This window comes from Pezoporus flaviventris, unplaced genomic scaffold (genome assembly GCF_033815535.1).
Source record: "Pezoporus flaviventris isolate CSIRO_AGI_PZ_B2104156 unplaced genomic scaffold, CSIRO_AGI_Pfla_v1 ptg000013l, whole genome shotgun sequence".
Lineage (NCBI taxonomy): Eukaryota > Metazoa > Chordata > Aves > Psittaciformes > Psittacidae > Pezoporus > Pezoporus flaviventris.
The window spans coordinates 40,787,963-40,811,057 of NW_026892561.1; the positions used below are offsets into that span (position 1 = coordinate 40,787,963).

General features: G+C 36.3%; 1 protein-coding gene across 4 annotated transcripts in view; it reads right to left on the reverse strand.

Moving 5' to 3' along the window:
- The window catches only part of RHBDD1 (rhomboid domain containing 1), a 46,226-nt gene that overhangs the window by 20,953 nt on the left and 2,178 nt on the right, over positions 1–23,095 (reverse strand). For all 4 annotated transcript variants that reach the window (XM_061452999.1, XM_061453002.1, XM_061452998.1 and 1 more), the window contains 4 exons: positions 15,223–15,741; positions 13,797–13,929; positions 5,709–5,797; positions 3,986–4,036 (listed from right to left, as the gene is read on the reverse strand). In XM_061452999.1, coding sequence (XP_061308983.1) covers positions 3,986–4,036; positions 5,709–5,797; positions 13,797–13,929; positions 15,223–15,655 — 706 coding nt within the window. In that variant the 5' untranslated portion in view covers positions 15,656–15,741. The remainder of the gene's footprint in view (positions 1–3,985; positions 4,037–5,708; positions 5,798–13,796; positions 13,930–15,222; positions 15,742–23,095) is intronic.

The following is a 23,095-nucleotide window of genomic DNA, read 5'->3' on the forward strand; positions in this document are numbered from 1 at the left end:
AGCAGGAAAAACAGAACACTGCACACTATTCTTCATAGGAGTATACAGATACAGAATCACAGAATAGTTAGGGTTGGAAAGGACCTTAAGATCATCTAGTTCCAACCCCCCTGCCATGGGAAGGGACACCTCACACTAAACCATGCTACCCAAGGCTCTGTCCAACCTGGCCTTGAACACTGCCAGGGATGGAGCATTCACAGCCTCCCTGGGCAACCCATTCCAGTGCCTCACCACCCTAACAGGAAAGAACTTCTTCCTTATATCCAACCTAAACTTCCCCTGTTTTAGTTTCAACCCATTACCCCTTGTCCTATCACTGCAGTCCCTAATGAAGAGTCCCTCCTAAACATCCTTATAGTTCCCCTTCAGATACTGGAAGGCTGCTATGAGGTCTCCACGCAGCCTTCTCTTCTCCAGGCTGAACAGCCCAAACTTTCTCAGCCTGTCTTCATATGGGAGATGCTCCAGCCCCCAGTCATCCTCGTGGCCCTCCTCTGGACTTGTTCCAACAGTTCCATGTCCTTTTTATGTTGAGGACACCAGAACAGCACACAGTACTCCAAGAGAGGTCTCATGAGAGCTGATTAGAGGGGCAGGATCACCTCCTTCGTCCTGCTGGTCACATATATCTATTATGCACATACTCCTACAGGTATTTTATATACACCTGTGTGTACAAAGATGTATGTATACATTATACACAGAGCAAAAAGATTTAATTTTGTCTGTTTGCAAATTTTTTCCTTTTTGGAACATACAGTTGACATGGGGAGAATTTTCATACGTCTTGTAGTGAACATTTTGCATTACCCTCCATCAACTCCTCTGGTCAGAAAATACTTTTGTCTTTTCATCTGTATGAATTAAGGTCATTTTCAACAAACTTTAAGGGCCTTTAAGACCTACTGGCTACATTTAAGAGGCAATATTACAGAAAAGCAAAACTGGCTACAGAATACCATTTAACTGTTACACATACACATTTGGGATGCAATCTTCCTGTAGTCTCCTCATTCCCCTTTGCATTATGCTAATTTGAATAAACTTTTTCTCAGCTACAAATTTATTTTCTGAAGGCTTCAAAAAACTGCATAAATGAAGATTACGAAAATTCTGATACTAAAAGCATGAAATTATCTGATGAAACAAGAAGGGTGTGGTATTTTAAGTTTGTTCTATTACTGTAAATTTTATATGTTTGATATTTTACACTGTCATCAAGTTATAAGTGCTCAGTTTGCCCTAATCTTTTCTGCTACAGCTGGTATTCCAATTAATCAAAATAAACGTCCTAATACTGTTTTCACAAAGTGCACTTAGAGAAAACAACTTAGTTACTAAATACTAAACATGTTAAAACTACACTTTAAAACACTTTTTTTTCTTATAAAGCCCTTTGCTTGTAGCTTTATGAAATCCGTTCTGATTATAAATTTATCTTTTTCTATTTAAATTGGTATTTAAAAGCAAATAGTAATAAATCAGCAATATCAGAAAATGAAAAAAAAAAAATCAAACAAGAAATGCGGCATTAGCCCATGACACCAAAGATACTTTTCCTAATTCACAGATAGCCAAATTTTTTACATGTATTATACACCAGACAAAAAGTTAAATCTTCCATACACACATAAATAGGATGAAAGACAATTACAAACTATGTACACAAGGAATTATCATAAACATAGCTTTTTTTTAACTGCAGTTGTAAGTCATTTTAGAGAAATTAATTTAGTACAAAACCAGAACACCACCACAAAAAAAAAAAACTACCAAAAAAACCCAAACCAAACCAAAAAAAAAACATCAAAAATTTGGTTACATCTAAAGCCAAACTTGGAAGACAAGATAGTTCAGGTTAACCCTCTCCATTACACTCCTTTTGCCACAAAAACTCAGAACAGCATGGCTATTTTGGGGACTGCTCAAGACATGCAAAAAGCTACAGACTTCCTTGTTGTCAGCATATAGAAGGTTTTTTTTCTCAGATGCCAGACATATTGCAAATTAAAAGGCTATTCACAGTCTGCTCCTATATCACAGGGGTGGTCTTTTACACCCACCCAAGCTCCAAGCAGCTGGTGTTTGTACAGTAGATTATGGAGTTTAAATGTCAAATACAAATTCTTATCTTCATTAGCCATTAAAGTACCTTTACCAATATAAATCTTTTAGAGTTCCCATTCATCCTGCTGTACTGGGATACTGAAGGAAAATTGAGCATCTATGAACATGGAATAGAGAGCAATGCAAGCAGCACACCCAGGCTCTGACAGACTGAACAGTACGTGTACGTAGGCGAACATCTTCAGCTGGGCTGACACTGGCAGTCGTGGAAACACGGAGCTTGCGCTCACTACACAGGCTATGTTCACATCTCATTTCATTTCAAAATATTATTTCTTTACTAGCCTTTAGATCAAGTGTTTTTTACTTGAGAACTGGAATAATGGAAATCCTGGGTAAATTTAAGTTATTACAATCCTTGTTGCTGTTGGTCAGGAAAGTAGGTCAATATCTTTTGGTCAGGAAGTACAAAACAAGTGCTTCAAAAATATTCAAGGGCCTAATCTCGCTTGTGGGAATTATTTAATTATTTAATTAATTGCATTATAATGAAATTGGAGGTAGATAGCAGAAGACAAAAATCTACCATGAAAAATAAAACCAGTGCTCACCTTGGCTCAGTGTGGTTTGAGTAAGCACATATTGCTTATTAAAGACTATTAAAAAAATAAAAACTCCTGCATTACTAAGCATCAGAGAATAGTAAGAATGATCAACCATACAAAATAGCTTTTGTGTAAGTAACCATATAGACAACTTTTCAACCAGATAAAAACTACATGACTATGGTGAGTCAATCCTGGTGAGGACTGAATTCTATAAAACCATAAAGAATGAAGTACATGTAGAATGAAGGTTTAGGTTCTTTTAGTTTCCCTTCCTAGTGAAGGATTAATGTGCATCAAATGAAATTAGCGGCTAGCAGATGCAAAGCAAACAAAAATGACAGATTCTACACCAGAAAGTAAACTGTGAAGTAATTCTTCTGTGATGATGTAGGTGTTAAAAAAGTTCATGCAGATTCAAAGAGCTTTTGACAAATTCATAAAAGAAGAATCTACCACAGACTATTAAAGACAAAATTCCTCCATAGAACTTGCTGCTGAGAACATCTTAAGCCACAAGCCACTGCACAGTGGCAAGTATTTGAGGGAGGTATCACTACATATTTACCTTGTTCTTACAGCAGGTGGTTAGGAAAGAGTAAAAATCACTGCAGGAGATAACATACTCTAAGCTATACATCCCTCAGCTTTGATCCAACACACAGCCCCTCTCACAGCTGGCTCCTCTCCTGTCCTCCTAGACAAGGCCTCCACCTATTATTTCTATACACACCACATATAATTATTCCACCTACGTAAGAAGTGGATCAAATGCGCTATATTCAAAGTGTGCCAGTATTCTAACTATTCATCTATATACTGTGAAGAAAGCCTAAATTTATTCTGTCGAGGAGTGGGCTTTTTCCATGTAAATTACATGGTTTACAAAAAATGTTCAAAGGAAGAAATTCCCTCGTGAGTAGGGGAAGTCCTAGAATGGAACAGATAAAACTGCCAGAGCAGGGCAGATTTACCAAAGTTCAGCAGGCTGCTTTCACTAGACACAATTCCCCCTCCCCGCTACACCTTCTGCAAAAGAGGTGTTATTTCCCCAGGGTAGAATTTTATGACGTCATTAACTTAATTCCACGTTTAAAGCCTCTTGTACAAAATACATCCACTGTTCCCTAAAAAGGAAAGGCAAGACATGCCCAAAGTAGTATGTTTAGCATGTACACATATGCACAGAATATTTCGTATCTTATATATGTTTCCATTTAACTAGCTCCTCTATAGGTTTTCTATCATTAACAAAAATTATTCTTTTGAAGCTGGAGTAAATGTTTAGGTAAGCAGGTGAGAGTACTTACCTGAATAGTAATCCCTTGGCCTGGCAGGGTCAGACATTGAAAAAATGCCACCTAAATATAACACATGTACTATTAGAATAAAATAATAACACCTGTCTTCATAAAATACAAAAATCAAGTTTAAAATACTTTCTTTCAGAGTCTGTTTCATCAGACACAACATGAAACCATGAGTATCTATCAATTTTTTTAGCATTAGTGAGGGAATATAGTATTGGTAAGCCTGTATGTTGTTCCAGATTTTATAGTAATGTGCCATGTTTAAGCAACATACTCATGTAGACTGAAAGTACAGGAAGCAACCTACCAAATGCTCTCCAGAATATATAATGGATAATTTCTGCACTGAGACTGTTCATTGATAAAAATGGTGTCATGGGTTCAGCAGCAGCAGTCATTTTTTCTCCTTCTTAGTAGCTGGTGCAGCGCTGTGGTTTTGACTTTCGGCCTGAGAACAGCACTGATAACACCAATGTTTTTAGTTACTCCTCAAATATTTAGTCTGACCAAGGACTTTCTGAGCCTCATGCTCTGCCAGGGAGTGGGGGAAGCTGGGAGGAAGCAGAGACAGGACACCTGAACCAAACTGAGCAAAGAAGTATTTCATACCACAGCACATCATGCCCAGGATGTGATTGAGAGTTACCCGGAAGGGCTAGTTCACTGTGGGCTTGGACTAGGTATCAGTCAGAGCTCGGTCAGGCTGGGTATTATCAGTCAGCAGGTGGTACAGTTTTCTCTTCCCTTGTTATTTCCTTTATCATTTATTATTATCGGTGGTAGCAGCAGTGATTTGTGTTAGTACCTTAGTTACTGGACTGTTCTTATCTCAACCTGTGGGAGTTACATTCTTTGATTCTCCTTCCCATCCCTCTGGTGGAAGAAAACGGGGGGGGGGGGGGGGTAAGAGAGACTGCGTGGCTGATTTATGGCTGACTGGGTTTAAACCACAACAAATAGGTTAATGCACAGAAAACTGAGGACTGGAATAACATTGTACTATTTCTGCTCTCGTCCACAGGAGAAGATGACAACCTGTGTACTAGTACACTCCTTCCTCCAGGTCTTAAGGCACACAACAGGATCTCCATAGCATGTGTCACTAGCAGTACCATGAATTTTATCACAGAATCCTAGAATAGTTTGGAAGGGACCTTAGAAGGTTCCTAGCCCGACTCTACTGAGAGCAGGGTTAGCTATGAGATCAGGTTACTCAGTCAGGGCTTTATCTTGTTAAGTCTGAAAAACATCCAAGGATGGAGACTGATGAACATCCCTAGGCAGCATGATCGGATGCTTGACTGTCCTAACAGTCATCAGATAGCCATAGAAACATGCAATATTAACATTAAACTCATGCGACACTTTGACACCTGTGTGCTTCGGTGGAGTAGGAAATCTGATGTTTCGATCTCTATTTTTCCACTTAAAACTTCTAAATACACATGATTTACAGACTGTATCACCAAACTGTGATAAAACCTCCTGTGAAGAGCATACATATTTGAACAAATAATTTCCCACTGTACAAACACCATATCCATGGTCATCTTGATGGCACAGTCATGAATAAAGTACTCAACCTATCAAGTAATCACAAATAAAAACCAGATTGCCTAAAAACTTGCTGGAATGGCCTGGATTTCTGTATGCAAGGCTTTCTGAATTTTAAAAATAAAAGAGTCTCTTACGCAGATTTTATAAACTGAACAAAACTATATACCTGCACAGGCTTCCATAATCTTCTTCAGAGGTCCCCTAGTGTACATCAATCCAACAAGAATCCCTGCCAGATGCCCAGCAAAAGAAGTCCTGGAAAAAAGGAAAATCTTGTGAGTGATGGAAAGAAAAATTCCTTTTTTTTTTTTAAGGATCCAGAAAGGGGACTGCAGACCTTGTAACCAAGAAAGTACTTAAGTGAGCCCAAGCACAGAGAAATGACCTGCCTGAAAGGACATACTGCCCAGTTGCTTTTCTTCGTAGCTACCTTAAAATTGGTAGGTATATATACAGTTACAGAAAAGTATCTAATAAATATCCAGAAGAAGCTAGAAACTAATTGAACAGATTTTAAGTGCTTGTTTACAGAACAGAATACTGTTTCCCAAAAGCACTGAAAGACTTAAGGAGGTAGGAAATTAATTTTAATCTATAAAAAAGTAAAACCACATAATTATGCTGAAATGTCTTGGTAAGATCTACTAAAACCATTCACAGTTTCAAATTAAAGCATAAAATACAGTACTTTCTACTGCACTATCAGTACAGTCCTACAATTAGTCATGGATCAGCATTAATGCAAATCCACTGCAATCTTTTTAACAGTGTTTTCAAAATTAAAAGAATGAGTGAAATGCTGAGATGCAAATTCTTTTCTATACGTACAATTTCTTCAAAAAAAGATCACTGCCATTTGCACTTAGAATGAAAGGGCTCTAGAACCTTTTGAGAAGTCAACATGGAGGAGTATGTTCACAGTAACTAATTTGCTTCAAATACTTCCATGACTGTGGGGTATTCTATAAATTCATAAACTAATTTTCACAGCATTCAAATTAAGAGTTAAACTCTTATGTTTAATCAGGTTTAAACATTAAGAGTAAAATCTTTTGAGTTTAACCAGGTTTAAAGCTACTTATAAATTGTCTACCTCTTATGAAGTCAGAGAAGCCAATACACTAAACATTAAGATTTGCTTATACATGCAATTATAAATAACTCAGTTCACTAGATTTATAATGTTCGTCCAAAGATTCAATCCTCTGTTTGATGCAAAAATAGATTTAAACATTACGCGTTTTTACATTTTGGTCAGAAATCCACAAGAGTTACACAACTGATGGTATATGAACTCACTACATATACAACTTCCAGGCATCACTGGTGTACAAGAATGTGTCACTAGAGGGAGATGAAGATCAAATCTAAATTCACTCTTTTGTCACCTACTTAATAAGAAGCTTTTATTCTGCTATGTCGAGTTGCATTTCTGTCCTGTAAGTAAACAATGAATTTTTGTTTTAGAGTAACACATAAATGCTGATGTGAAAATCTATAGATAGGAGGTAGTTACCAAAATAAAGTATCTATAAGGAACTCATTTTCCTAACAGGTTTTTCTGAACAGATCTTCCAAATTTGTGAAAAATATATCCCTGACTTGGAAAATATCTGTACACAGAAAACATTAGGTATTTCAAGACGTCTTACTCTAAAAATCACCAACATGAGACTGGTTCACCTATATTCCTGGCAGTGTTTTAACAACTTCTATGCTTATCTTGATTTATCTGAGCACAACACTGTTTCACAAAATCCAAAATCAAGGTCTTTGCTCGCAATGCAGTGAAGCTATATATTTACACAATATGAATAAACAAAAAACCTTCAACTTGAAGTCTTTAGGGGGGTGATTTCCACTTCATGTCTACTGAATAGGCTAGTGTACTAGACACCTAAACACTACTTATGGTTTAATTATAAATTATATTAAGGAGTAAAAACTTGTAATGCAAATGTTTAAACAGGGTTTTCTAAATGAAAAATTAAAAAGCATTCTCCCAACTGTTTTGAGGATGGGTAAGGTTCCAAAATACTGTAAGAGTGTTTCTATACCCATTCTTAAGCAGGGGACAAAACAGGTAAACAGATGAGAACTCTCATCAGAGAACTACAGACTAATGACTACCTTCTGTTCGCAGGTAAAACTATTTGTTCAACAAATACTAGGACATATAATTTGTGGATACAATCAAGGTAAAAATGCCAGATACGGAAAACAGTTTTGTGAAGAACAAAGGATATCAAATCAACCAAAATTCATCCTTTTAGAGGATGACAAGCCCAATGGAAAGGAAGAATTAGCAGACATCACACATGCTGTATAAATGCAGAACTGTCTTACTGCATTTGTCATAAAGAAGGCTTAAAAACTTCTAAAACTACACTAAGCAGATACCTAAGTGGCTGATAAGCCTACCTTAATATTTAAAAGTGACTCATTATCAAACTTTGGATATGAATCCACTGGATTTCTTTAAAAATCTATTCCAGTTATTATTTACAAATGACAAGCTAAGAGAAGCCCTACGGGTCACTGGAGACGGTACTATAATTCACAGCAACCTGGACAAAATGAAATAGTGTTTTGGAAAGAACAGGGTGCAAAGATAAATACAGAGTTCTGAACATACCACAGAAATCATCAACTATACAAACAGGCTACAAGTGACTGATAGAAGACCTTCAGGACAGAACATGGAGCACACAGTAAAACACAGATCAACATGCCATACCACTATAGAAAAGACATGTATTTTACTGAAAAAATGTTAACGGGATATCTGAAAATAAGATGAAGTAGTTTTCTGCTCAGCAGTGGTCTCTACAATCACCTAAGTCTATTGAAGAATTATCTCGCAGATAAAATAATCTTAAAATATGGAAAAGATTGCCACAAATAGGAATGAATACACTCCGCATTCTCTATTCATAGGATAAGGATGAATGCACATAAGTCACAGCAAGAGATTAAAAAACACTTTGGTAGAGCAGACTGCCTCTGCTTCACAAAGGAAAATGAGAGGGCTACTAAGAGCCTGCAAAGCACAATCAGTTTATTAAAGTGAAGATCTTGAAAAGTGCATTAAACATCGATAACTATAAAGGATATTTACATTACATATACACATTTGTCCTTCTGAGGTTATAACTCAGAGCATGTATTCTGAGATTAGATTCACTCAGATCCTCTATATTCTCTTATTAAAAAAGTAGATTAGAATCGTTAAATTACATGACTGTTTTACACATGCAATTAATGTTCTTCCATCCACATGCCTTAGTCCAAAGTAGATACTCTTATTTCCAGTGAACTTAAATATATTTGAACAACTAATCCTGAATAATGTCACTCCTTTTGAAATTTTACTACATTTTACAGTGAATTTTTCAGTAGATTGTCCTTTTTGAAAATTTATGTAATGGATTCCTTGTCTACAAGGAGCTGCGATTTTTATCTTTATACATTAAGGTTAATGGCAAAACTACAATTTTTTTCCACAAGGCAGAATTATATGCAGAATTATATGCAGAATTATATGCAGAATTTAAAACTAAATGCCATGGATTTTGGCTGAAAATAAGTTAATAAACAATTTACAAGGAATCACAAAAGTAGTGCGAAAAGCCCTGTCCAAGCACATATTACCAAAGCTCTTTTCACTTGTACTAAAATTTCCAGTTTTCTTCCTTGTCTAAACCAGAAAACTGCAGTTACCCCTATTTTCTGCTTTCAGTAGCCAAACCTGGCTCTAATTAAAAACTCTTATAATATCAATGATAAAGGAACCTCCATTATCAGTTGATTCCAAAATAGACTTTTTACACTATTCTTAATATTTTTATGTCTTGACTGCAATGTGTCTTTTAGTAGGACTAATGAAGAACCATTCCCATGATTGCAACATGATAAACTACTGCCTTTTTTCCTGCTGGCTTAATAAAGAAAAACTGACATTTTTTTTACCACAGCACCATTTTCAGTTCCCATAACATAAGCTGAACTTTGAATGTGAATATAAACAAGGTTCTTGACTTCTTAAATAGCATGTTTTTTCTCAAAATGTCAATGAGCTTGATCAATATTAACTACTGTTCTCCCTGGTATCAAGAAATTCAAATGATGTCTCATTTAACTTTTTGTTTGAAAACTTAGATATCCCCAGAGATCTTATCTCAACCATTCACTTCATACTAAGGATAATTATACAATATAAATGCTGTTTCTTCAAGACATCTGCCATCAAGCTGATGTGTACATTACTTCAGAAAAATCTTCTAAACAAAATTACACTTTTTCATTCAACTGTATAATTTCCATTAAAACTGGTACCACTGGAGGGAAAACCATTTCTACCACTTTTCATGTATGAGATATCCTGACACAATGTTTACAAGACTCTAGTAATTTTTATATTAATATTGTCCAGTATCCTTACAATTAATTCAAATCATTTCCTCACTGTTTGTGAATTTATCCCAAGTTGTTTCAATTCTGTGGTCTCAGTCACCTGACTCAACAAATTAAAACAGAACAAGAAAGTCTATACCTATCACTTACTTTCATAACTTCTTCCTAACGGCAAACCCCAGTCTGGTAGGTATTATTATTATTTACTCATGCAATTCTACCACAAAACAAAGCCACTTATCTAGCAACAAAAGTATGTCTTTAGACTAGGCCATCACTACAGTCTTTTGTGAAAAGATCTTCCCATGCAATTCCTATTCTAAGGCTAGGAAGCACACATTCACTGAGCAAGCAAACTAAGGAATAATATCAAAGTGACTACTACCAACTTTATTTTTGAAAAACAATATTTTTTTTGAGACCATGGGAATCAAATCCATGTATATATACAGTTTATTTGCAAATTAACACAAGCAGACAATTGCATATGACAATTTAAGCACCTGACTAAAAAATTTAATCTTGCTTAGAAAGCAGGTCATGGAGTGCTAAGCAACCTACCTGAATGTAAATGAAACCAAATTACATGATTGCATAAGTAAAAGTCAGCTTATTTTACACAGCCTTATGCAAGAAAATGCCATTACCACTTAAAATGGAAATGGAAACCTTGTTAATAATTTTGTAACACACTGAGAAAATTACATAGAAAAGTAAAAGCTAAGCTTGACAGAAGAATGAAAGGGTATTAAACAGTTCTTACCACATAATGCCATTCCTTGTCAAACCTGGTGTGGTTTTGGGTTTTTTTGATCAGTTTTTCTTAGCCCTTTTGTTCATGATGAATAGGGCTCATTAATAAACCCAATAATTAACAGTTCAACAGTAAATCTGACTGATAACCAGTGACAATTCAGTGATATCCTTAAGCATTAAACAAGTGAGAAGTTAAAAGAGCAGATGAAATCAGAAGATAGATACATACAAAAGATCTCATAAGGTGAAGCTTATTAAAGCTATGCAACACATTTGTCAAAATATGTTCTTACATTTTCAAATATTATATAAATTAGTTTTTGTGGGGTTCTGGACTGTTGGTTTGGGGTTTGGAAGTTTCTGGGGGGATCTCTGCATTTGTATTACATTTACCTGCTTCGACTGCGATCTGCAGTCGAAACAGGTAAACAACTTCTTTATTTCCTGCAGATCCTTGAACCTAAGTGAAATGAAGCAACAATTAAGTCTACAGAACTCACTCAGAACACATTGATATGGTTTATTTAGAAACATTTAGAAACAAATTCAAGACTAAAACTAATTTAGAAAAAAATCTCATGTAAGAAGAATTACATATTTTATTGATTGCATCATTCACAGATATGCAAAACATTATCAGAGGCCTACCAAAACACAGGTCAAAAAGAAGCCTAGAGAAATGCCTAATTCAGTTTTCAGAGATGCAGTGAATGCATCTCTCTGCTGAAATGTTACACATCTCTGAGACCCTCTGAACTCCAGAACAGCAAATTTCTGACAAACTGCAAAAAGAACAATTCTGGATAGTCACAATATCAAATATCAACACTTCTGAACTCTGGGAAAAAAAAAAAAGAAAAAAAAAGAAAAACAAACCATCATCCTCTACTCTTTTCTACTCACCCAAAATTTTCATCCTTAGTTGCGCTTAACTGAGTTTTGAAAAAATCCATAATGTCCAGCTTCCAAAACCCAAAGTGTCATCTTTATCAATCCGATAAGTGTTTGAGTTAGTTCAGAAACAACCTCAAAGATAATCTTTTAACAGTGAGTATAGGTAGAGTACCTCCATGCAAAAGGAATAAATGACTTAAGATACCAAATGCCTAGTTCTGGAAGAAACGGAGATTAAATATAACTTTTCACATGCCTGTTCTTCCATCAAAGAAATAATGCCAAGGACTGCCATACAAAGCCTAGATCTCAATATCCTTACTTTATGGAAGGCAAAGATTAGAAGGATATTACACAGCTTTTAGATTTGCCCTAGAACCAAAACATTAATGAGAAAGAAAAGAATTAAGAGATGCCAGTAAAACCCTAATTCCTCTCACAGCACACAAATCAAAAGTTTTCAATAGCCTCAATATTACTCTTGAATCCTTCATTGGTTATGGATTCTCAGGTGACCCTGATGCATCATCCCACTAAGGCAAGTCCAAATACATTGCATGTCTTTCTGACAAGACAAATATCCTGCCTTAATTACTGACCTCTTATTTTTTCAAAACTAAATTATGCAACTTGATCTACAAAGCAACACCATTTAATCAGACACTTCAAGTATTACAACATGCCCTGAACGCACAGGAGTGTGTAGGAGAAATGTTCCAAGAGCTACAATTGTTATGGTTCATTTCAGGGCAGTTGGCAGGTAGTAATTAAACACGTTATGTTCTGGAACATGAATTTCTGGAGATAACTACTTGTCTTCTATGGCCCGCGTAACAACCAAGACTGTATGCAACAGTGTAGTGGTTCTTCACACCATGCAGCCATGTAAGTTTCCACAAAATTACAAAAGTTCTTTGACATTATTTCTGGACTTCTATACACTTTTACAAAGACATTTCTGCAATAATACAACTGAAAAACAACACCAGCCAGCTACTAAACTCGTGCTTTCCCTCTGCTAGATATAGTACAATATGCCCATGGTTGTACTTTAGACATAATGCTCTTTCATTATTCTTTAATAATAAAATAAACAGTAATATTGAACATATCACCAAGTAAAAACTACATTAAGCTAACATGCCAGTTTATATTTTCCTAGATTTTTTTTTTTAATACACTGAAAAATCTGGTTTATGTTTGTAGTAATGCCATGCAAGTGACTTCCCAGCTCACACTTAAAATTGCATGTGCAACAGAGCATTCTGCAGTTCTTCTGTGTTTTAGCATAGGATTACTTGCTGCAGTCAATCAGGCAGCAAGTCATAAAGGAATAAAACCAGTGCCTAACGTAAATAATATTTTAATTCTCATTCTGGTCTAGGAAACATTCTATCTGCTCTATCACACTATCCGACAAGACGAATATCATTATCGCTCCCCCTCACCCTTTTCATTTCTTTTTTTTTTAAACATCTTTCTGAAAAATGGAAAATTGTATATGAATTGCTATTTGGTAGCTTCCAAGTTCGGTGTTTGTACTTCACATATGGTCTCCAATGTGATGAACAGTTACTAAATATTATACAAGAAAATTACTGATTTGCAACTAGAACTCCATAAATCATCTGCCAATGAAGACAGACACTGTTCTCAAAGAGGTAGGCGCAGGTGAACTGTGCTAGCAGCAATAAGGACATGGGAAAATTGAGGGAGAGGATGAACAATGCTGCAAGGACAGTGAAACCACTACAAGTTGTAGAATACTGGATGATAACTTTACCAAAAATTAGAGGAGAGACTTCAAGAAATAGACTGAAGGGGTAAGGACAGAAATAGCAAGCAAACAGTGGAATGCTGTTTTGCCAATGAAGCCCTTGTCATCACAGTATATTAGTTTGGTTACTATACTGAAAACGCATGTCGCTTTTCCTTGTCCACCAATTTTTGTTATCTTCCTTCAAAGAGTAATACCTTTTTCTGGGCACAGTATTTAAGTGCCTTATTTTTAAATTAGCTCAAAATAGAGGATGTTTAGGAAAAAAATGCAGACTATAACCTTAACACTTGATTTAGCCCCAGTGCTCCATTTGGATATCAGCTAATACTACACATACTTCATAACACATTTCAAACTACTTCAGATAGCCCAAATCTCTTCTCCTAACTTTGAAACATTAAATGCACTTACCCTGGGGAGATTAAATGAATAGCCACCAGCTCCACCCAACAAGCATATTTACTGGATATCCGCAATCCAAGGACACTGCTGACTCTTCCAGGATTGTAATGGTTGTTAAGAACTTTCAAAGCAAACAAGACTCCTGCAAAATAGAAGAAATAATGTAAAAAGTACTTATGCCCAAGTATTTATGCAAACAAATACTGAAACTGAAGAGCATGTAGCTTCACAGACCACTAAGCACACTGTTGCACGCCTCAACTACAGTTCTAAACTGTTTCTCCAGTGTACTTTTCAGTAACTTAAACCCAAGGATAAAAATTATGTATAACACCCAATTCTAAGTTGCTTTTTAATATGCCTACTTACTGTACCTATTCAGGTATTCAAAACATGATTTTAAACATATAATACAAACATAATATTCAAGTAGAAGTTCTAGTTGAAAAAATTGACAAAATTATTTGAACTCAAAAAAATATTCTGTGAGCTGAGAAAAGCCATTACTGAGAACAAAACAAAGATACACATGAAGCCCAAATTCTGAATGGGAAATCATCTTTTATAATCTCCAGAATCATTTGTTTCTGGGAAAAAAAAAGCAGATAAAATGCTTCTAATCACAATAATGATTATTTACTTCTCATTGACTGCAAGTGTTTTATCTGTTTTATGCAAGCAATAGCTGGTATGGCAGAATGAATTCACATAATTTACTTGAACTTTCAGGATTCTTTTAGAAAGTTCCTCTCAAGAGAAAGCTCACACATTTGCTTGAAAAATCTACAAGGAAAAGATGACATGAAAAAGATAGCAGAGTTGAACATCAATATAGATAGACTGAATAAACACATTAAGAAGGTTTCTTTCTCTTCCCTTCTAACACCGGAGAAAACAAGGGTTAGCAAAATCCCTTAACTCATCCAGTGACAATAATGTTGTCATTCCAGGATCAAATATAAACGAGAAAGCACGTATGCACACACAGCCATGAGTCTCTCATAAGGCATGGGATGGGGACCCCATCTGGCAGACAACCAATATCTACCAGCCCCGCCTGCTAGTAGCACTGCTGTTCAGTATCTTAGTCCCTTTTGCCATAAGGCATGGGAAGCCATAAACCTGCATCACCCGGATAATTGTAACACTAAATGTAACTTGTTTGAGGAAAGGGACATGTAAATTACTATCTGGCTATGTAAGAAACTAGAGATTAATCTGGTGAAAAAAAAATAAAAAAATCTTAGAGTGAGATCTCAACACTACCCAATTACACAGTAGAGTACCTGCTTTTAATTAAAAACCAGGATAACTTTACTGGCATAACAACCAGATGCATGTAAACAAATGTACACCTATCCAGTTTCCACATTCTAATGTTGTTATATAGTACCTATATTTTACATATGTAAAATGGACCAACTATGTGCCTTACCTGAAAAACCTACAGCACAATTCATTTCATATGAAGGATCATCCAGAATTTTCACGAGCATGAATTCCAATGCCATATAGACAACTCCAATCAGCACTGAAAATACTACAATTATGTATGCAAACCACGTGCTCTTAAGTTTTTTTTCCAGCATTATTCCCTTCCAAAGCATGGAAATCATGTTATAATATAAATGCCAATCATCTACATGGTGGACAGGAGAAAGCAGTAAACGCTGCCAGTTCTTGTTGTAGAAGCCTTCATTTACACTGATACACACTTCAGGCAGTGGTCTCACAGGATTCAGAAAGAAAAAAATATTCAGTGCAAGTACCCCAAGGGTAACAGAAGGAATGTTCTGGAGTCCAACTTGAGAAATTTGATAAAGCAGCAAAAGCAGTCCAGCATTGACTCTTCCCTGCCTTCGTTGCATTATTACTTCTTATTCAAAGGAGTATGAAGATTACACCAATTTCTAGCCTTTTGTTTGAATCCAAAGCCATACAAGTTTCAGAAATCCTGAAAGAAAGAAAACCATATCCGCTTTATTATACATACACAGAGGTGTTTTCAAGCTCATCACTGCCTTTTTTTTTTTATTAAACGCAGTGCATTCTTCAAGGTAATCAGCTGAGATTTTTTTTTTATCAGAACAAAAATTCAAATTAAAAAAACCCACACAGTTTTTAACCTGGCATGAGACACAAATAAAAGGTATTTATAGAGATAATCCAGACAAGCACTGTGAGTTAAAAAGCCTGCAACTTCTCCTTCATGTCCTTCGACAGGCTTTGCATCATCTATAAAACCCCTGGGTGTTCCAAACATATTCTTATTAATACCCTGATTCAATCAGAATTTTTTAAATTTTTGTAAAGAAAATAAAAATTCTAAGGGTTTTGGTTTTCAGGCTATCTTTGCTATGTGTAGAAACTATTTCATGACCATTTCTAAAGCTTTCATAATGTTCCATATGAGCCAAGAATGAAAATTAGAAGTCACAATTTCAACAAGTAACAGAGACACAGCTGTGTACTTCTAAATGTAAGCTTTGAAAATTCTTATTGCTCTCCTAGTGACTGTAATTCAAAGTTTAGTTTAAAAGTATGCAATGGAGAAAAAACTGGGGAGGATATCACATACAAGAACAGCACATAAAACAGTCGTCCACTCAAACAGCGCATCCAGACAGTTACAGCAATATATTAATCTCCACCTTATTTATGCCAGCTAAAACAGGATTAAAATGGACTATAAAAGTTCTAGATATACCTAAAAATAGGGTTACTATGACAGAAAATGAGAAAGGCCATCAAGCTAAACTGTGCAAGTCTATAAAGAGACGATGGAGAAAGCGGCATTGAAGAATACAGAGGCTTGTCATGGAGTTTCTAGTGTGGAATCATCAGCAGAAGATAGAAGACACACAATTTCAAGAAGCTTCTGAGGGCTACCCTCAACTTGGCCAGTACTATTTTTAGTTCTCAAAACTTTCAAACATTGGGATACAGACTAAGCAAACTGGCTTGCTTAACTGCAGTGCATGTTTTGCATTCATGAATATCCTAGGCAACAGTGTTCACGGACAAGTCCACCCCTCCATCACAAGCCCATCTATTATGTTGCATCTTTTCCCTGATGGCTTGAGATGTCCTGGGCCCACTGTGCTAAAAATAATACACCCTTATGTTGCCAATCTAAGTCCATCTGAGCCACTTTCATCTTAGCAGCTTTATCCACCTGTTGGCTGTTCCGACATTCCTCAGTGGCCAGACTCTTCCGTGGGCATCTACATGGTGTACCTTCATCACCAGGTTCTGCACCTGGGCAGCAATATCCTGACAGTGGGACAGCCCAGAAGGGTTTACCTCTGGGTTGCCAGTTACTCTGTTTCCATCCAGAGGCTGAGGAATTCTCTCCCTTTTCCAATCACCTTGTCAGTGCCTCCTTCCCCAGAATGTGAACCCAGCTGCTTGGCTTCCCTACCCTCTAATTCCAGGCTATTGGCTTCATTATCCCACATTTAAGCAGGAGCAGCTGGGTGATAATGTGCTAAACTGCAACATGGGCGTGTTATCAACATTATTCTCAGACTGAAGCCAAAACACAGCACTGTACCAGCTACCAGGAAGAAAATTAACTCTATTTCAGCCAAAACCAGGACTACACTAAGTGAACACATGGAAAAGAAGGAAGTCACCTCTGAACAATGTTATCCTGTAACAACAAAAGGAACTATGAAACAAACACAAGGTTCAACACCAAAGATTCTAGAGGCTAGAGGTCATCTAGGCTAGAGGTCAGCCTACCTCCTCCACTTATATGCAAGTGAGAGGAGCATATATTTCCATGCTAGTTCACACACATAATTAATGGCACTTCTTAAAGCGTTATTCTAGTCTGGATTTCTCTCTCAATTGCATTTATGCTTACTACAGTATTTTACGAGAAGAAAAAAAAAAAAACAAAGAAAAAGGTATCATCCTCAAAACAACTATAGCTCAGAATAGAAGTAAATGTACTTGCTACATTAAACAGAAATTCACTGTTGTTTTTTTTTTCCACAGGGTCAATCTCAGACCTATGCCACATAACATCTAAGTCGTGCCCAAAACAGAGTGGAAACAGCAGAAACACACTTTATACCAGGCCTCTTGAACACCTAGACTAACTGGTCTAGAACTAACTAGACAGGTGCCTCTAAAACACAGTTTCTAGTCCTCACAATTCAAATACAGAGACCAAAGCTGTAGTCCCTACAAATTTCAAATGAGCTAAAACCTCTTAAAGCATAAATTGATTGTTGCAGATGATAATTAAAATATAATGATGATAATTCCCTGCCCATGGCAGGGCATTTGGAACTAAATGATCTTAAGGTCCATTCCAACCCTAACATTCTATGATTCTACGATTAACATTGTCAGCCTTTGACTTTTTAATATCAATGTTACAAAAAAAAAAAGTACTTATTACAAAAAAATTAATCAATGTCTTTCTCTTCTTCCATAATACATGCTGTCATACCAGGTATACCAATATCCCCGAAGTTGTCTTCTATGCATCTGCCCAAACCTCTGACTTTTCTCATACCACTGACACAACATTTTTTCCACCACAAAACTGTTGACATAAAAAACTGTTAGAATTTAAAAGTCTACATCATTTAAAGCTATGTGGAAACACCAAACTCTCACCATACCACATTGTTAACTTGCCAAATACTACAGACTTACTTCTTAACGCTTCCACCCCTGCTGTTGATACTCTTTAATTTCCAGCTACTTTTTACTTTATGGGAAAGAAACCCATATGCAGCATATATCCATAAAATAACCACATAACATGACTGGGAATGGCTTACACCAGGCTTACAGTAATGGTATGTATTATAAATCATTCCCATTATTGGGAGAAATCAAAAATGTCAGCCAAGACACATAAGTGATTATAAAGGAAAGATGTAAGAAAGAAAACAGTAGTTATTGTAGAGCCTTCTGGAGTGCAATTCAAAATGTATAGAGCTTTCAACTGTTTGAACATTCTTCCTCAGCCTCTACTCTGTTTATTAGAAGTCCAGTGAGGCTTAAGACAATGAAGCACTTATTCCTTTTTCTTTTTTGAAAACATGCCACCCACTTCAAGCTGTACAAATTTCCAGAACAGACTTGAAATGGCCATTTGTCTCGCATCTAGACTGCCACGTGTCTGCATTCTTGTCACCTACTCAAGATAAATGTCTGAACTAAACATCCTCAGAATTTGTTTGCTTTTGTACTAATCAAGTGCAAAACATTTAAATTTTATTTTTACTGCGATAAGCCCCCTTGCTCACTTGGCAACCATAAAATATTATGATTTCATATTACTGAAAATTCACGTAATAAATACTTCAGTAAATACCATTTGAAATTAAATGTTATACTGTCTTTTCTTATAGCTGTAATAAGTTAAAGAATCTCCCTGTATCCTTGCTCCGCCCAAAATGGACAGAGCTACCCTGAAATTTTGATTGAGGTTTCTGTGAATCAAGATCTAGCACACTGCCCTCCTCCTAAAACAAAAACAATAGTCACACTGTGACTTAAGCCTAGTTTTTCCTGAGATTTTTTATGACTAGACGGAAACATTTAACATCTCATGTCGACCAAGGGCATGAACACAGCTGTGATGTACAGATGCTGCTGTTATCTGCACGGCACATCCTCATCTTGACATCTGTCACCAACCTTCCTTCCCTCTAAAAAGGCTTGCTTCTCACTGCTTTACAAAAATGATTTGTAATGGAGGCCCTTTAGCATTGTATAACTCCTCACTGACAAAAATGAAAAAAAATGAAAAAATTAAATTCCAGGGTTACTCTTTCGGTTTGGATGAGGAATATGCCAATACGATTTTGAAGGGCATTTCTCCATTGCCCCCACTGACTTCACCGTGGCTGAAACTGGAGTGGCCTTAGTGTCCATAAACTAGTCTCTTCTCAGATTAAACTGATCAGGAGATGTATTCCAGGAAAGAATGCAGTGCACTCCAGGAAAAAAAAAAAAGGCATTCAGCCTCATGTTCAGATTAGAAGTAGACCAACATAATAAAAACATCTGAAACATCTCAATATCAGATCTTGAGCACAAACCGCTTCACACCCCACATAAACCTTAACACGTCCATACTGCTCATCTATAAAGATTCAGTCTCAAGGTATAAAGACTTATCCAAGTCAAGACTGAAACAGAAAAAGTGGTTTTAGGGCAAAAGCAGAAGCAAACTGTCACCCTTTTTACCATCAAATTAAATGTTATGCTGTGTTTTCCTATAGCTGTAACAGAAGCAAACTGTGACCCTTTTACCATTGCTCTCAAACTCTGGAAAAGTGAGGGGAAGGAAAGCATAACAAAAAAAATATTAGAAAAACGCAAGAAAAAAATTGAAACATAATGAATTATCCTGCTTATATTAATATGTATTCAAGGAGCAGGTCAACCTCAAGCTGTCAGTTACAATAAGCTTTGAAACATACAGACAATTACACAGTTCGTAACAAAAGATAAGGTTCTGACATAATTATAAAATCAATTACTTTATAATGAGTGACTTTGGGATTAATCAAACGTGCCTTTAAAGGGCATAATGCACTTTCATTCACAAAGGAATGTTGAACTTGAAACTGAAAAAAAAACATGTTTCAGACTTTTGTATGAGAAGTCATACATGCGTAATACAAACATTTCAAAAAATTAAGTCAGTAACTACCCTGCTGAAAGGAAACAAAACAAAGTTAAATACCAACATAAAATGACTGGAAAAAAGGCTAGGTCAAAGTATATTTTTTTTTTTTATTATGCCACATTTTAAGTGTTCTTCAAAGTTTTCTGTGAGAATAAGGAAGTTCTGTTTCTTCTGTATGCTTCATCATGAAAGCTGAAAAGAGGGTTAAAGAGCTATAAAACATTAAGTACTATGAAAAAGAAGCCCTTAACAAAACAAGCTTTTAAGCTAACAACAACTTAGAACTGAATTGTGTTCTGAAGGGTGTGGTAATTACTATTCAGAATAAAATACATATATGTTAATTTATGCTAAGAATACTTTTGGACACCTTATCTTAAAACAAACAGGATAGCTTTTGTAGGAAAGAACAGAAGGGACCAGGTCAAATCTCATACTCTGCAACACATCTTGAGTATGATAACCTGAGACAGTAACCATTTAAGGTTTTAACTGCCTTATTAGTTTGACTACTGATATTTGAACAAAAAATACTTAATGGCTGCAACCTGCCCATCCTTTAGTTAAAATACAGTTATTTAAATTATTTCATTATAATACTTGGCTTGCCATACCACTGGAAGCCCTGTCAATCTTGGACTTGTGTTTTCTTTCACAAAAGAGAAATCAGCTTCCTTTATATGTTTATCATATATTTAAATTTAATTAGGCTCAATATACAAATCTGAACATCAGAATGAGCACCCACTGGACCGTAAGGCTTATAATTGGAAAGAGTAGTTATATTCTCTGTCATAATTTGAGACTACTAACATGATCACTAAAATGTCCTTAATACAACTATACGTTATCCACCTGCTTCATTTCCTACATGGCATCCACTTCTAATTCAAAGTCTTTAAATTCTTCAGTTGACTACAATGACACTGAAGTCATAGCAGGCAACACCTCCTCACGCCATGTGAGGACATAGCACTTAGAACCAACAAGCTTCCTTAGGCCACCACTCCCAGAGAGATATAAATTTGAAAGCTTTAAACAGAGCAGTCATTCCGATTGCCCAAACAGTCCTTGAGTTCTAAGGAGCTATTACACTACCATGTACAACTAGAATCACCTGCACAATTTCTGTCAGAACTTCCCTTGAAGCCAACAAAGTTGACTAAGCATGGACTAGAAGACTTATAGCAGAAATTACATTACGCTATTGAAACACCAGCTTGACCCCCAGGCTGATACAACATGTTATGGGAAATTTACAGTAGCTAGAAACTGAACAAAACCAATGATCCCTAGTTGCAATAAGAAAAAGAAATGGGAGAACTTAAAGGTAAAAAAAGTACTGTATTAGCAATAGCAGAAAAATTATTTCATGTAACAGTCTTCGAAACCTCTTCAGTTTGTGAAAATTCAGATCAACAATTACAATCCAGAAAATTACTGAAAACATATTTATTATGTGCCTAATCTACCACTAAACTCATTCCTTCCTGATTTTTCAGTTTCCCCATTACCTTCAGTAGGCAAGCACTGTGGTTTATTCACATGCCTCAAAACAAAGGCCTAATCTATGGCAAAAAGGATTTACTTGTAATACATGCAGTAGCAATATGTGTTTCAATTTTGTCCTGGGTTCAGCTATAGCAGTCATTTTTCTCATTCTTAATAGCTGGTGCAGTGCTGTGCTTTTGACTTTCAGCCTGGGAATAACACTGATAACACTGATGCTTTTAGTTGTTGCTAAGTAATGTTTACTCTGACCAAGCACTTTCTCAGTCTCATGCTTTGCCAGTGAGGAAGGGAAGCAGAGAGGAAGCAGAGACAGGTCACCTGACCCAGACTAGCCAAAGGGTATTCCATATCACAGCACGTCATGCCCAGTATATAAGCTGAGGGTAGTTACCCAGAAGGCCCAGACTGCTACTCAGGTCGGACTGGGTATCGGTCAGAGGGTGGTGAGCAGTTGTATTCTCTGCCCTTGTTATTTCTCTTATCGTTATTATTATTGGTGGTAGCAGTAGCGGGGTTTTGTTACACCTTAGTTACTGGACTGTTCTTATCTCAACTCGTGGGGGTTACATTCTTTTGATTCTCCTCCCCATCCCTCTGTGAGCTGGGGGAGTGAGCGAGCAGCTGCATGGTTGAGTTACTGGCTGGGCTTAAACCACGACAAGTTTTCTCCTCTGGAGACAAAGATCATACCAGCCTCCTCATAATGCAATATCAAACAGCTCCTGAAGAGCAACAGCCTAATAAAAAAAAACTTTTTCACTATTATGGCTTATTCTAGTCAAGAAGCCGATTCTGAATATAGTGTCAAAAGAAGTAGGTTTTGCTTAAATAAGTTTCATATAAAAAAATTATGCTGCAAATGTCAAATCATTTAACTTAGTTTAGTCTAAGACAGGAGATAGTACAAGGTGGAATGGCTTTAAAAAGCATAAATTTGGATTGGATATAAGAAATAATTTATTTACAATAAGGGTGGTGAGGCACTGGCACAGGTTGCCCATAGAAGATGTGGCTGCTCCATCCCTGCAGGTGTTCAAGGCCTTGAGCAGCATGGTCTAGTGGAAGGTGTCCCTGCTTGTGGCAGGGGGTTGGAACTAGATGATCTTTAAAGTCCCTTCCAACCTTAACTATTCTA